The sequence below is a fragment of the Sturnira hondurensis genome, unplaced genomic scaffold, assembly GCF_014824575.4.
Source record: "Sturnira hondurensis isolate 20B ecotype Veracruz unplaced genomic scaffold, ASM1482457v3 Scaffold0001120, whole genome shotgun sequence".
Taxonomy (NCBI): domain Eukaryota; kingdom Metazoa; phylum Chordata; class Mammalia; order Chiroptera; family Phyllostomidae; genus Sturnira; species Sturnira hondurensis.
The window spans coordinates 6,368,555-6,384,094 of NW_028073751.1; the positions used below are offsets into that span (position 1 = coordinate 6,368,555).

The window sequence follows — 15,540 nt, forward strand, 5'->3', positions numbered from 1 at the left end:
GAGGGAGTCGGTGCTTCATGTATTGCTTTGAAAAAGCATGAATTCCGGAGAGACTGTAAATATTTATTTACTTATTTGCAGGGGGAGGTGGCAGAGAGATGGAGCAGGAAGGAAAAAAGGGGGGGGGGCGTTTGAGAGAACATGGTTTAATCCCTTGGTGAAAAAACAAAAAAAAAACAAAACCAAAACACCAGCTAATTTATACTTTGAACGTTGGGATCATTCGGTGTGCCTTCAGAAAAACAAAAAGCAAGCTTTAAAGGGGAAATTTGCCCTTCTGCAAAAATTCAGTGTCTGTGCAAAGGATTTGTTTGTAGATTTTTCAAGTGAAAAATCACTCGCGTTTATCTCTCAACTGGTTTGGGGTTGTTTCGGGGGTTTCGGGGAGGCGGTGGAGGTATAAACAGAAGAAAAGACTAAGCAAAGGCCCTGGGAAACTACAAACTTCCCGGCCGGCCGGGCAGGGAGGGAAGTGGCCGCGTCGCGCGGCGTCCCCGCCCCAAGCCCAGAGCGCTTGGGAGTCGCGTGCCCACGGACGGCGCACGGCGTCCCTGTGCAGTCCCGGCAACCTGTCACCGAGGAGGACGTGACTCGGAGCTGCCTCCGCTTTCTCCGAGCCATATTCCTTTAAGATGATGTAATAGTCATTTCCCTGGATGGTTTCTTGCCTGCACTGCTGAAACAACAGCAGTCCAACTGCACTGGGAACTGTGGAACCGCCCAGCTCCGTCGCCCGCCGGAGCAGCCAGAGCCCAGGATCCGCCGGCATCTCTGTGCTTCGGCGGGCCGGCTCCCACCCGCTCCACCGGCTCCCACCACCTCCCTCCGTCTCCCAACGGCTCCCAACGACTCCCAAGGGCTTCCAACGGCTCCCAACGGCTCCCGCCAGCTCCCACTAGCTCCCACCTGCTCCCACCTGGCTGGGAATATGGGAGCCCTTTCGCCCTTGCCCGCAGGTGGGATGGCTACCTGGGACCCCAGCAGAACACCTCTTTCTTCTTGCATCTGGGCTTTCTGAAAAGCTACTAAGTCCTGGTACCTCTTGCAACTCGCTTCTGTTTGAAGGATTCTTGTTGAGGCTTTGATTTTTTTTTTCTTCTTGGAGACGCTTTGGTTGAATATTTGTCTCTGCTTTTCAACCCAGTCACCTCTTATCACTGTTTAACTTTTTTGTGACTTGCTTTAATGAGATTAAAAGTGAATATATATGTTCATACATGCAAATATACATTTATATAAATATATAATCTTTTCTGAGAGCACACCTCTCTGGCACTTTTCATTAATAGGCTCCATGTGGCTGTGCATTCTGACTGCTTTGCAAATGGGCATTTCTTCACAGGACTGAGTTTCCAGCACTCAATAAGGTAAGTAAGTTCTGAGGTTTATTGATTTTCCTGTCCAGCTGAAAAAAAAAACCCTTTTAGAAGTTGAAAATTTCATACTGCTTTGCAGAAATACAAATAGAAATGCAGAAATACAAATAGAAATGTTTTTAGTACTAATTGCTGGAGACAGATGTATGGATAAACATTGCAGACACAAAATAGCTTGAGAGAAGCTATTGCATTGGAGAAAGGCTGAAATCAGTAGTTTTGGGGCTGCTTATGTAAAATTATCTCTCCCTCCCTCACACCCTCCCTGTATCCCTCCCTCTGCCTCCCTCCCTCTCCCTCCCTCTCCTCTCCCCTCTCCAGAAGCTCTCTCTTTTTGTGACTCATACTGGGTTTGAGGAAATAATTTTCTCTTTTTTCCTTTAGACAGATCTCTGAGTAACTGGGGACTTGGCCTGCCTTCTCTACTAAGCCTGGGGGAAGATCGAATGGAGATGAGTTGATTATATTCCGTGAAGTAATAGCTTACCACCAGCCAGGGTTTAAACTACTTCACCTGTGGACTCTTCTAAATTTTGCTTTCTTGGGGAAAAATACGGGGTTAGCGGAGGTCATTTTTAATACGTTTGCATCCTTCTCCCTCCTTAACAAGTTGATGTAAAGGATAAGGCTGTGCGTTCTTTGGATTGCACCTTCAACTCAAAATAGGAGGAAAAGAAAGGGACAATGGCTCTGAGTGGAAACTGTAGTCGTCATTATCCTCGAGAACAAGGGGCCACAGTCCCCAACTCCTTCCCTGAGGTCATGGAGCTGAATGTTGGGGGACAAGTTTATTTCACTCGCCATTCCACATTAGTAAGCATCCCTCACTCCCTTCTGTGGAAAATGTTTTCCCCAAAGAGAGACATGGCTAATGATCTAGCCAAGGACTCCAAGGGAAGGTTTTTCATCGACAGAGATGGATTCTTATTTCGTTACATACTGGACTATCTCAGGGACAGGCAGGTGGTCCTGCCTGATCACTTTCCAGAAAAAGGAAGGCTGAAAAGGGAAGCTGAGTACTTCCAGCTCCCAGACTTGGTCAAACTCCTGAGCCCTGATGAAATCAAGCAGAGCCCGGAGGACTTCTGCCATAGTGACTTTGAAGATGCCTCCCAAGGAAGTGACACGAGAATCTGCCCCCCTTCCTCACTGCTCCCTGGCGACCGCAAGTGGGGGTTCATTACTGTGGGTTACAGGGGTTCCTGCACCATGGGCAGAGAGGGGCAGGCAGATGCTAAGTTTCGGAGAGTTCCCCGGATTTTGGTTTGTGGAAGGATTTCCTTGGCAAAGGAAGTCTTTGGAGAAAGTTTGAATGAGAGCAGAGACCCTGACCGTGCCCCAGAAAGGTACACCTCCAGATTTTATCTCAAATTCAAGCATCTGGAAAAGGCGTTTGATATGTTGTCAGAATGTGGATTCCACATGGTGGCCTGTAACTCCTCAGTGACAGCATCTTTTGTCAACCAATATACAGATGACAAGATCTGGTCAAGCTACACTGAATACGTCTTCTACCGTAAGTGCAGAGAGTGGTTTTTATTTTTCATGTGCACCGATTCTCTTTACAGATGTGTATAGTCTGCATGTTCAGTGTCTAAGGAATATTATTTAGGAATTTTTTTAAAACTTGAGGTGTAGCTAGAGTATTAGAGGTTGTTATTCAACTCTCAAGTCTTATCTAAGGCAGTTTTTATCTGCTTTTCCAATTGAAGTCACAGAATATTAAAAGGCTGCAAAAAATCACAAGATACAAATGATATTGGTATAGGTATTATGAGAGATGAAAACAGACATGTATATCTGTTTACCAGATATTGAATTGTGAAGTAAAGTGATGATTAGAACTTGGCCCTTGGTCCATGAAGGCTGTTAGACTCAGAGTGGATGAAGTGCTGCTGTCTATTTTTGTTATCTGAACTTTGGGGATCTATTAAGCTGGTTGTTGAAGACGTGCTTTCATCAGGGTCTTTGAAAACACGAGTGGATGTTGTACTGAATGACATGGTTTTGGCTAGATGGCAGTCTAGACTGATGAAAGACCCCCTTCTCCCTCCCATGGTTCTTTCCTAGTTTGTACTGGGACTTGAGTTGCACTGCTGACTTAATTAAGCTGACTTCATTTAAGTTCTATCGAAAGGGAGCTAGATCCTTGAGAACTGTCAATCACATGCAAACATCCAGTTAGCTGAGGTGGAGGTGATAGAATTACTGACATACAGGGGAAAAAAGGGAAGGAAACTATTGTACGGAAGCTTTTTAACTCGGTTTCTTAGGGGTCAGTCTATTTGCTTAAATGACAACTTTCAGCACAGATTGCCTTCTTTTGGAAAATGGCAAATTTTAGATAAATTATAGGCCATTCACCTTTGAAAGGAGGGCAGTAAATAAATTGTAAAGTTTGGTGCTTGATTTAATTGCTGATGTTCAACAGGCCTGGGAGTAGGGAAGTGAATTCCGTAAAAAATATGTTTCCATTGTTAACATTCTATTTTCTCTCTTATTTTAAGGCAAATCCATACATTTAGGGGGTTGAAATGCCAGAATTTATTTAAATATAAAGATACAAAGGAATTTCTTAGATTCATTTTCGCCTACAGTTGTGCTTATTCCTTTGTAGGTGGTGCTGGGAACCTTGGTGAATTGGTCAGTGGGAAGTCAAGTTGTTCTGTACTGAGTTGTCACATGCTGGGCTTTTTAGAAGTAAAGTCATGTGGGTTGTGTAGAAAGAACAGCCTGTGGAGAAACATGAAATCAGCTCTTAGTTCTGAAGTGTATTGATATGTAGTAACAAGCATGACTTGCTCTAATAACCCCATCTATGGCCTTTAACTGTAGTCTATATCTTCCCCTGTGCTGGAGCTCAGTCCCAGACACTGTTCTTCCTTCTGGTGAATTTCCCACCAGTGCAGAGATAAGACTCTGGCTTTTTAGCCTTCTGTGGAGGAATCTGACGTTATCTGTGATCTTGTAGGACAAATATCTTTCCCTCACTTTTTAGATAAAATGTACCTTGGAGTTCAAATCTAGGTTTCTGATATTTACCTTGTTCTCCAATTTCTGATATTTGAGAACAGCATCTTAAAATGCTTCAGCCAAATAAACATACTAGCTCTACCCCCAAAAAGGCTATGACAGATTTCTAATCATTTATTCATTTAAATGAGGCCCAGAACCTGAAATGTATTTGCCTGCTAGCTCAGTGTCATTTCTATGTCCATCAAAGACTCATGCATCTGACACTGTGCCCTCTTTACACTCCTCTGGACAGGCTCTGTTCTCTTGATCATATAATTGTTCTTGCTTTGTTGGACTGCTGAGACATTGCTGAGGAGCATTTTGCTCTCCATCCCTCCAAGGACAGGCTAGCAAAAATACACAGAAACTTTATATTGCACAGCATGTGTGTTGCATATGATATACTTATCCTGTGTGCCTAACATCCAGAGCTCAGGGTTAACTCTTTCTCTGTCTTAGGACCAACAAAACTGACAGCTGGCTTTCTAGGATGCATAACAGCTTCCTTGCAGCTGCTTAGCCATAATTATTTAATTAGAAGCTGCCAACTGTGCCTATGTAAGCATTAATTCATCAAGCTGTTGTGCTCTGGTTAATGGGCTGAAACTATTGGGAGGTGCTCTAAAGCTGACTACATGCAGTCTTTGGCAAGCCAGTGCTGGCTTCACAGAGCCCCACCAAGAGCTACAGAGCCCCAGGGTAGTGTGCACAAGGGGAACAGAGAGCCCAGAGGGCTGAAGGCAGGAGCCCTAGCCTTCCAGATTTGAAAAGGCAGCATGCATCCCAAGTAGTGCCCCTGCATCCTTAAAAAACTAACTGGTACACACACACACAAAGATGCTCTCTGCAGAGCAACTCAACTTCTTCAGGTTAAATTATATATACACATATACATGTATATATATATATAATATATCAATTATATATATAAATATAATGAATATATGAAATTTTATATATGAATCCAAGTTAAATTTTATATTGTAATGTGTAAATTATAGAGCAATATATATATAAATTTATATATATAAAACTTTATATATATACATATATACATGTATGGGTGTATGTATATATACACACATATATATATACATGTATGGGTATATATATTATATATTATATATTATATATAATATAATATATTAATATATATTATATATATAAATATATATATATTTTCCCTGTGTGTGTGTGTATACACACACACACACACACACACACACACACACAGAAACTCCTTAGATCCAAGACTCAAGGCATAAATTCCATGCAATCAGACTCTTCTAAAGACCCAGGGATAATGCAGAGTCACTTTGCCTGGATCCATATCTCCAGTACAAAATAATTAATACATTGCACCTAGCAGCTGACAGTCATGGGGAGAGACTGCTTCTTTCCCTCTTTACCTGATTTCCCCCAAAGTTCTACAAAGGACAATTGGGAGACCAAAATCTCCATGTATTATTAACAGGCTAGATTCTTGTCTCATTTTATCTTCATGTAGACCTAGAATTGATTGATGGTCAGCATCAGGTATTAATGACTGAGTATTAATGTAGGATTATGAGCAAGTCAAGCCAACAGATGTCTATACTATGTGCTTAAGGGGGTGGTAAGAAATGTTTGTCTACATTGCTTACACACCAAAATATGATATGCAAAATGCTATGGATTATGATTCACATATTAGCAATGAAGAAAATGTGATATGAGAACATAAAAACACTTACCATAGGACTGCCTCACGATATGTTTTAGATACTTCCTTTGTTTTAACTTCAAACGATGAGAAAAGTACCTTTCCTCCTTTCCTACCCAACTGGTTAAATAATTACCTCTTTTCTCTTCAAGTGTTTTATAGAAGGCAATGTCATAAACATCAGAAAATGCCTTCTTGAATCCCTTCTAAATGAAATGGGAGCTAAGTAATTTGCAAAAGAGAAGTCCTGCTTTTGAACCAGAAACTCAATATCTATTCATACCACTTAGGAACAAAATCACAGGTGCATGGAAATAAATGAACCTCTTATTTAGAGCCATCTTGCAGTCCCAGAGAGAGTAGGAAGATTGTTCTTGTTTGGGGAGAATTATGCACTTTTCCTTAATCCTACGCATGAGTGAGTTACTTTAGACAAATGCCTGGAAGCACTCAGATCGAAAGGCATTTATCTCTCAAAGAACCTTGATAACGTGACCACAAGTAGGGAGTTTAATTCATAGGATGCTTACTCTGTGTATTATACAAACTGATCATCATCTTTTCAACACGTTGCTTCTTGTAGGTGCATTTTAACCTTTCTTCTCTTTACTTTGTTTCCTTAAATTTAAAGGGTTGTTGCCACAAAAGTCTCTAAATTGCATTACTTATACAATATATATGACTAGGGCTGTTGAATGAGATGGAGTGTTGGAGGAAAGTAGATTAGGAAATGATTTCTCAAAGAATTCAGGGACGTGGCCTTGTATTGGGAACAATATATATGGTTCTGGCCACTGAAAAATCAATCAATCCAACACTGACTTTAAATCTTCAATAAGTAAAATCATATGGTATTTATTTGTCTTTCTCCAAGTTTTCATTTAGCTTAATACCATCTAGGTTCATACATGTTGTCATAAGTGGTAAGATTTCATTCTTTTCTATGGCCAAGTAATATTCCACTGTGCACACGTGTGCATTTGTGTGTGTGTGTATTCAATATATCACACCTTTTTTATCCACTCATCATGGCACTGCAATATGTAGGGGTGCATATATCTTTTTGAATCACTGTCTTGGATTTCTTCAGATAAATACCCAGGAGTGGAATTCTGGGTAATGAATGTCAACCGTTAATTGAAAAAAAATTTTTAAAGCTTCAATAAGAGGGTGTGTTTTTACAGGAAAACAGAAGGAAATACATCTGTCCTAAAATGATTCTAGCTCTTTTTCTTCTGGTTACTTGAAAGAAAGCAATGATAACTTCAATTTATTGCCCATTGAGGTATATGGTATTGGCACATTCAGAATGAAACAACCAAATAGTGTAGTCAAAACTGTGAAGGTTTGGTCTTTACCACCACGGACATCTGTGTCTGCGATGACTCTTGCCTTATCTACATTTTGTCTTACATTTTCCTCCATTTTAGTCATTCCTGCTTTCAAGTTCATTCTCTCTATGCTCTAATCAACACTTGTTGCCAGTAAAAATTCTGTTCTGTAATTATATGTAGAATACTTCTAAGTCATGGTGTCACTTTTCTCAGGGCTTTTTGTTTTTTTAACATAATAAACCTTTTAACAGTTGTGGATCAGGTGACCTTGTTTCCTGAAGGTAGTGTTCTTAAGGCTTGAGGTGTTTTATAATTTAAAAATATAGCACAATTTATGTGTAAATCTTCAGCGAAGTCAGTTTAGACCTGTGGTTGGGCAGATATGGGATGGTAATGGTGATGATAAAGGGCAGGGATGGTGGGTGTGATTTCTTCTTTTGTCTTTAAGATGCTGTGCTTTGAGCATTAGGCTCCATATAACAGTGATATAAGAATGTTAGTTAAATATTTTATTATATTATTATTTTTTATCATGCCAAAGAAGCTGTGTTAACTAAGCCCATCTTGTGGCAGGTGATTGAAGTATTTTCTTCCTACACCTATAGCATCACTGAATGAATTTGTCAGCAAAAGAAGCATCTACATGTGGCTAGAAGAGGGAGGTCTCTGAGATTGCCCCCCAAGGGCCTTGATATGTTTAAAAAGAAAAAAGAACACGACTGGAAAGAGAAGACCAAATGCTCCTGATAGCCTAGTGAGGTTTGAATTTTAACAAAGGGATTAGAAGTGAAAAGAGCTGATAATTTGCCACAAAGCTCCGTTTGGAAGATCTCCAGACACAAACTGTGGAAAGGAGTGACTTGCATGGGAGAGAGAGTCAGTCCAATGCATAACGAAGTTCCTTCAGAAATTGATAGATGAATGCTCCTTTCTGTATCATAACTGACTATTGCTCTTTTTCTTTGATCTTTTCTGTAGCTTTCCACAAATACAGGATTTCTTGGCAAGTGACTTAAAAGATTTAGTGCAGAAATCTTTATATGCATCCAAATGTCAAGACACCAGCTCTAATCATTATAATTATCATTATAAGACCAATCTTGTATCATATCTATTTCTACCTACTTTCCTTTCTGTCTGCACTGGATTATTTTGAAGCAGATTTTATACACCTATTATTTCATTTGTCTACAAATATTGAACCATATGTTCCAAAATAAAATGAACTAAAAAAACCCACAGTATAATACAGTTATCACATGCAAAATTAATACAGTGAGTCTTCACTTAACATCATAGATAAGTTCTACAACTTTAGTTGAAATGTGTGGCAAACCAACTTTACCACAGACTAATTGATATAAACGAGAGTTAAGTTTCTGTGGGATCTCATCACCATCATGAGAAAATGATGTTGACAAAATGACATTATTTGAGGACTTGCTGTAATTCTTTGCTATAATTTAATATCTAGATGTTCAAATTTTTGCTTTTCTCATAATATTTTTTAAAAGTTGGCTTTTTTGAGTCAAGATCCAAATGAGTTCCATTCATTGCCTTTGGTTGCTACTTTTTTCTTTTTAAAACTAAAAAAAATATTGTGTGTAACTTATATGCAATGAAGTGATAATATGTATATCTTAAATATCTTTTAATCTCTTCCTTTCTTTTCCCTTCCCCCCCCTTGCTTTTCCAATTCATTTGATGAAACAAAATTGTTCATGATGTTAATGTCCCGCATTCTGGGTCTTGCTGACTCACCTCTGTGATTTCTGTGATACCATAAACATATTTTTCTGACCCCTGTGTTTTCTGTGAATTCATTATATATAGACTATAGATTCCAGAGACTTGATCAGATTCAAGTTCATTATTTTCAGGAAGAAATCTTCATAAGTGATGAGAAGTTCACATGTAATTTGCTTTGGCAGATTAAAATGCTATGTGCTATAAGGGCAAGGAAGGGCATCTTTTTATGGTTAGTTTAAAATATTTATCATATAGATAAGTAGCAGCTGGGATCTATTTATTATCTGCATTGTCCAAGTTGGTTCTGATGATTTGGCAAGCAAAAAAAGAGACTCTTATTTGTCTTCCTGGTCATTCATGCACTGTCTAGTATTCCACGCTGGGGTCATCATTAGATTGGTCGCAGTGAGCCTGCCCAGATGTATGCACTGGGTCCGCACTCGGGGGAGGAATCATTTTGGTTGGAGAAGGTTGCAGCCTGGCTATTCTAATTTTGTATTTTTGGATTCTTTCAACTATGCTGATTCTTCACTGACCTTGTCATCTGTTTTTTTCCCCCCAAACCACTTCTTTCCCTGTGTTCTTCATCTCCATAAATGACAAGTCATCCAGTTGCCCAGGGGAGAATAAAACCTGGATGTCATCCCTGACTCTTCCTTCTACTCAGCCACTATCTCCAATCTGTGACAAGTCCTATTGGTTCTTCTTCTCTCTCAAGTCCATTCATTTCTTTTCATTTCCACTGATGCTACAACTCTGGCCTAGACCACCAGCACTGCTTTTCTAGATGACTGCAAAGACACTTAAATGTTCCTCCTCACCTCACATCTGGTGGTGCTCCCTTTGAATCTGTTCTGTCTGCTGCAAACATGATGAGATTTCTGTAATGTGAGCCTGACCATGTCACTTGGCTATCTACAGTTCTTCCCTGCCTTACACTGCCCATAAATTTAATATGGACTCTGCCATGCACACAGTCCCTCATGAAATGACCTCTGCTTTTCATCTTTAAATCTTCTGTTGCCATACTGCCCCTTGCATTTTTAACCTCAGCTATCCATGACTTCTTTTAGTTCCCAGATGCTGTTACACACTTGCTTCTTCTGTGAGTAGGAAATGTGACGTTTCCTATTCTGCATTCACCTGCCTGGATTAGCTAAATACTCCAGGACCCACTATAGAGGTTACTTTTGGGGGGATGCCTTTCTTAGTCATTGTAGTTGGATTAGGCATCCCTTATCATTGCCCCATATGGCCCTATTTTTCTTTACCATGACACAGATAATATTATATCACATTTGCTTATTTAACTCTCTCTTTCCAACATGAAGACTGTAAGCTCTGGGAAGAAAGGAACTGTGTCTGTCATGTTCATCATAATACCTGGCACAGCACCTGGCAAAAATGTATGTCCTCCATAAATAGTTCTGTAAAAGACAACAAATGAATGCTCACTGCAGAGTTCCGTTGTGGTTGTGATGCCCCTGCCTTGACTATGCTGTCACGTTAGCCCTCAATGGAACAATGGAAGAGCAGTGGCGGTGTGATGGTGCATTAACTAATAGTAGTGGCATAGTGGTATCTCCTCACACTACTCCATGCTTCTGGTACTGGGCTGAGTAGTACAAACTGGAGTTGAATACAAACTGGAGTTCTCACCAAAAGATGCTCTGCTCTTAGCACGTGTGCAGAGATTCTAGCTCAAGAGAACTGAGAAAAACATGAGCAGCAGTCTTCTAGTTGGTTCACCCAAGCAGAAGCATGAAGAAACTGTGGGAGGCCCAGATTTAAGGAGGAACCCAGTAGGGATGCAGGATTCAGAAAAGTGCTGCAAGGTGGAGAAAAGAGCCCTAGTGGGAAAAGAAGCCTGCTAGAATGCAAAGTACGCAGTGAGAATGACCACATCACCTTCTTAATTTTGTTACTGCTAAAGTATTCCATTCCTTCCTTTGCTCCCTTCCATAAACAGTAATGGTCATTTATTAATGTCAGAGGGAGCATAACATGGTTTTGGAGCCTACATTGCCTGGGGTTGAATCGCTAGCTATTTAATCATTGGCATATTACATGCCAATGTAATGCTCATTGTAAAATGGGGATGGCAATAATAGTACTTGCCTTATAGTGTTATTGTGAAAATCAAATGGCTCAATAGGTATTGAGTGCTCATGAAAGTGCCAGGCACCCAGTCATTGACATGGAAGTGTTAGTACATAATAACAAATATTGGCCTGGATGAGACATCTGTGGTTCCTCCTGATTCTTTCTAATATGTCCTCTTGGATACTTTGCCCACTTTGTCGATTCTATGCATGTTGAAACAAACAAACAAAAGCTGACCCACATGATGAAATTTTTACTTTTTTACTTTTAGTCCTCTGTCCCATTCCAAAGCAGAAAGTTCTAGTAATTTCCCCACCATAATTTATAGAGACCTTTTATTCTGAGTATATCTACTATAATTTGATAGTGAATTAGTTATACTGATGAAAACAGGAGGTGACCCATTATACGTAACTCAGTGACACGTCTAATAGACTTTCAGATAATTGTATAGTGTTTAAGACAATGTTGTAGACTGTCTGGATTAACACTACTAAACAACTAAATAGAGAAAAGGATAGCTAGGTTCTTGTAAGGGTGACTTTTCTGTAAAGTGGGCCCTGGAGCAACAGAGAAATTACAGTGACTGGAAAAGGGGAAATGGGGCACGGATGTAAGGAGGTGGCAGAGGCATAAAGTTAAAACTAAGGGAACACTCTAGGCTTGGAGAACTGCTGCAGAATTCTGAATATACTCCAAACAGAAGAGGAGCTGGCCTGCAATGCAAAACACATCAATTACTGGTCAAGCATCATGGCTAATTTTCTTCCAGTTAGGTGTTCAGGTACATCAGGTGCAGAAATTTTTCTATGAGCCTGTGCCTGCAAATTTGTACTGTATTGCCACTGGAAAATAGATTCCATTTTTCATTAAGTTGCTTTCTAGCTAACTAGGTGAAATATCTTTTTTTTCTTTTTAAACAGAGGGATACCTTTGTGGAGTTGTAAAATTTGCCAAGCTGCAATGAAATAGCAAAGTATTAATCCTACTTCTGTAAGAAAAGTGCCTTAGAAAATGAGCAGCTCTGCCTGGGTTTTCTGGATAGATATTCCTGGGGCATGAAGCAGTAATGACTGATGCTATAATGTGTGAAACTTGCAGCATTTTAAAGTCCATTTTTAGGCCCATGGGGGCTCAGTAATGTAAAATATTTGTTGGAAAATATCTGATTGCTTCACATTTACTGAAGACCTGCTTTATTATATGAAGTACCTTTTTTAGGGTTTTTCAGTTGAGGTGGATAAAAATATATCAGTATACAAAGAATCAAGATCTTTTTTCCCCATTTACCAAATGCTTTTCTTTAATTTTTAAAGCTTTTCTAGTTACAGTTCACATTCAATATTATATTAGTTTCAGGTATAACATACATAGCTTAACAAAGTGACCCCCCCATAAGTCTAGTACCCACCTGATACCATACATAGTAATTACAATATTATTGACTACATTCCCTGTGCTGTGCTTTACATCTTTGCGACTGTTCTATAACTACCAATTTGTACATCTTAATCCCTTCACCTTTTTCACCCCTCAACACTCTCGCACCTGGTGAACGTGATGAGTATGTTCTCTGTGACTCTTTATGGTTTGATCAGTTGTTTCTTAGATTCCACATATACATGACATCATATGGCATTTGTCTTTCTCTGACTTATTTCACTTAGCATAATCCCCTTTAGGTCCATCTGTGTTGTCACAAATGGTACAATTTCATTCTTCTTTTTTTATGGCCAAGTAATATTTTATTGTATATAAATACGGCATCTTTATTTACTCATTTATCAGTAGGCACTTAGGTTGCTTCCGTATCTTGGCTACTGTAAATAATGCTATAGTGAATATAGGGATATATATGTCTTTTCAAATTAGTATTTTGAATTTCTTCAGATAAATACTGAGAAGTAGGATTGCTGGGTCATTTAGTTCTATTTTTAATTTTTTATCTCCTAGTATGACACATCTCCACAGTCAGCAAGGGAAGCAATTCACAACGTGCCCAGATCCAACTGCAGGCCCTTCTCACTTTAGTTCATCTGCACCTTTCTGTAAGATAAATGTGTGTGTATCTTCTTTTCTTCTTTTTCTTTTTAAAATATTTCATCCATTTATTTTTAGAGAGGGGGAAAGGGAAGGAGAAAGAAAAAGAAACATCCATGTGTGGTTGACTCTCACATGCCCCCTACTGGGCACCTGGTCCACAACCCAGGCATGTGCCCTGAGTGAGAATTGAACCAGTGACTCTTTGGTTTGCAGGCTGGCACTCCATCCACTGAGCCACACCAGGCAGGGTTATCTATCTTATTTTCTAACAGATCTTGACATTCCTTCATCAGAAGGACCTCCTTTCATAGGCAAATTTAGGTATAGCTTCAGTTACTTGTCCAGAAATGTTTGCTGCCTTCTGTCTATGTGAGTAAATGTCAGGCACTGCTTTGACCTTGCTATGCCCTTTGCTTTCATATGTTAGCTTCCTACAACTCTGCAGTGGTTGGCTCAAACACTCCTCCTAGAAATATTAATCAAATACTTACTCTGCACTTGAGACTGCATGCAGTCCCAGAGTCACCTGTGAACAAGTGGCATTTGGTCAATGTACTCATTGAACAAATGGTTAGGAAAAGCTTAAGACAAGTAAGTGGACAATTTCAGTCCAGTGTAATGGACAAGTGCAAACTGGTATGAGAATGGAGAGGGGGCTCCTAATCTGAACTTGGGGTATCAAAAAATTAAAGCAGATTTTATGTTAATGCTAAGCAAGGAGAAAATACTTAAGTCTTTAATGCATTGCTGACTTTAAAATACTAGATGGCTGATGAAGTCATAAAAGTTATAGCCTAGGATGACTTAGAAGAACATTAAGATTGTTAGCAATCATTTCATGTCTCATCAAATGGGATTTTCTCCAGTGGCAGCTGTGTGAATGATTTAGTTACTCTGGGAACCAGTATCTTTCTTTTCAACTCTTTAGTTCTCTCTTCTATTCAAACCTTTGTCCTGTGAAAGTTCGATGTACAAATCCAGGAGCCACACTATAGCCTTAGATGACCAGTAACTCATTTTAACTACACTTTACAATTATGTTTGCAGTCTCCTTTTATGATGCTTCTCAAAATGATACGTGTCATTATTATTTTAACCTTATGGATTTGTTGTTCTTTCACACGAGAAGTCATTTTCTGTAACTGCCACAGTGCTGAACACAGGGGTGCTTAAAAAGCATTTATTGAATATGTAAATTTATAACACTACATTTTAAGGCAAGAAAATGTGAATTGTAAAATGAACAAAATTTCCCCCCAGTTTTACTTGATATTAAGTTTTGACTAAGGACATGCTGTATGAGAGACAGTGAAAATATGGTTGTATACACTGACAACATTAGACCTATCTGGATAAAAATCTTAGTTTTGTCAATTTGTACACACACACAGGTGTAGATATATAGGATCTGGCACAAATGACACCCCTTTTTATTACAAAATCATAAGCATGTAATTAAGTAATATAACAATATGAACCTCAAGCATACCATATAACATTTTAAGTGAAATGTTCAAATTAAAACTATAAATGATAACACTCACATTATTACCCTACCAACCACACTGAAGCAGGTGTTACTTCTGCTGGACCCTGTATATTTAAGGGGAGATTAATCTCTGGCTACTATAGTAGACATGATTGAGGGGAAAGAAGAAAAGAACAACATAAACACAGAGAGGATAGAAGGTATAGACAATAGCAGAAAACTGGCTTTAATGAGTGACTTAACCCCTGCAACCCTCTGGTACCTCAGTTGTATAACAAGAATAGTGGACCTATTTAATTACCTCATTGACACTGAGTAGCAAATGACATGACATATGAAGTGACTATGGTGCTTGATTAGATGTCTGCTATTAAGGCAGATTTTATCTTAGCCTGAGTGAACTTCCAGAGACTGTCTTAAGGAAAAGTGACCACACCCAAGGAGAGGGAGATTAAATGCTTATTTAGAAAGTTGTTAAAGCATTCAGACACCGATGGTCACAATAAGCAGACAAGTTTAAGTGGAACTGCAGTGCCTGCACTGCTTGGGTCTTCTCCACTTCTGTAATGATCATCCGCTTGTGCCTGAAGCTACTGGCCAAATGGAAACAAGCAAATCCCTATGGGAGCCCCATCAGTGGTAGTGTTGAGTGGGAGCTGGAAGCATTATCTTTGATGCTAGAAGGAGTACCAACTGGATGTACAAAATCAGAGCATCCGGGTGGTGAGG

General features: G+C 39.4%; 1 protein-coding gene across 2 annotated transcripts in view; it reads left to right on the top strand.

Annotated features, from left to right (window-relative positions):
* The first annotated feature begins 565 nt into the window (after positions 1-565).
* Positions 566-15,540, top strand: part of KCTD16 (potassium channel tetramerization domain containing 16) — a 237,781-nt gene continuing 222,806 nt past the window's right edge. The window contains exons 1-3 of one of the 2 annotated variants that reach the window (XM_037063108.1): positions 566-956; positions 1,290-1,367; positions 1,761-2,892. In XM_037063108.1, the coding sequence (XP_036919003.1) occupies positions 2,061-2,892 (832 nt within the window). In that variant the 5' untranslated portion in view covers positions 566-956; positions 1,290-1,367; positions 1,761-2,060. Of the gene's footprint in view, positions 1,368-1,760; positions 2,893-15,540 lie in introns of both variants that reach the window. The other variant, XM_037063101.1, reaches the window with a different exon arrangement.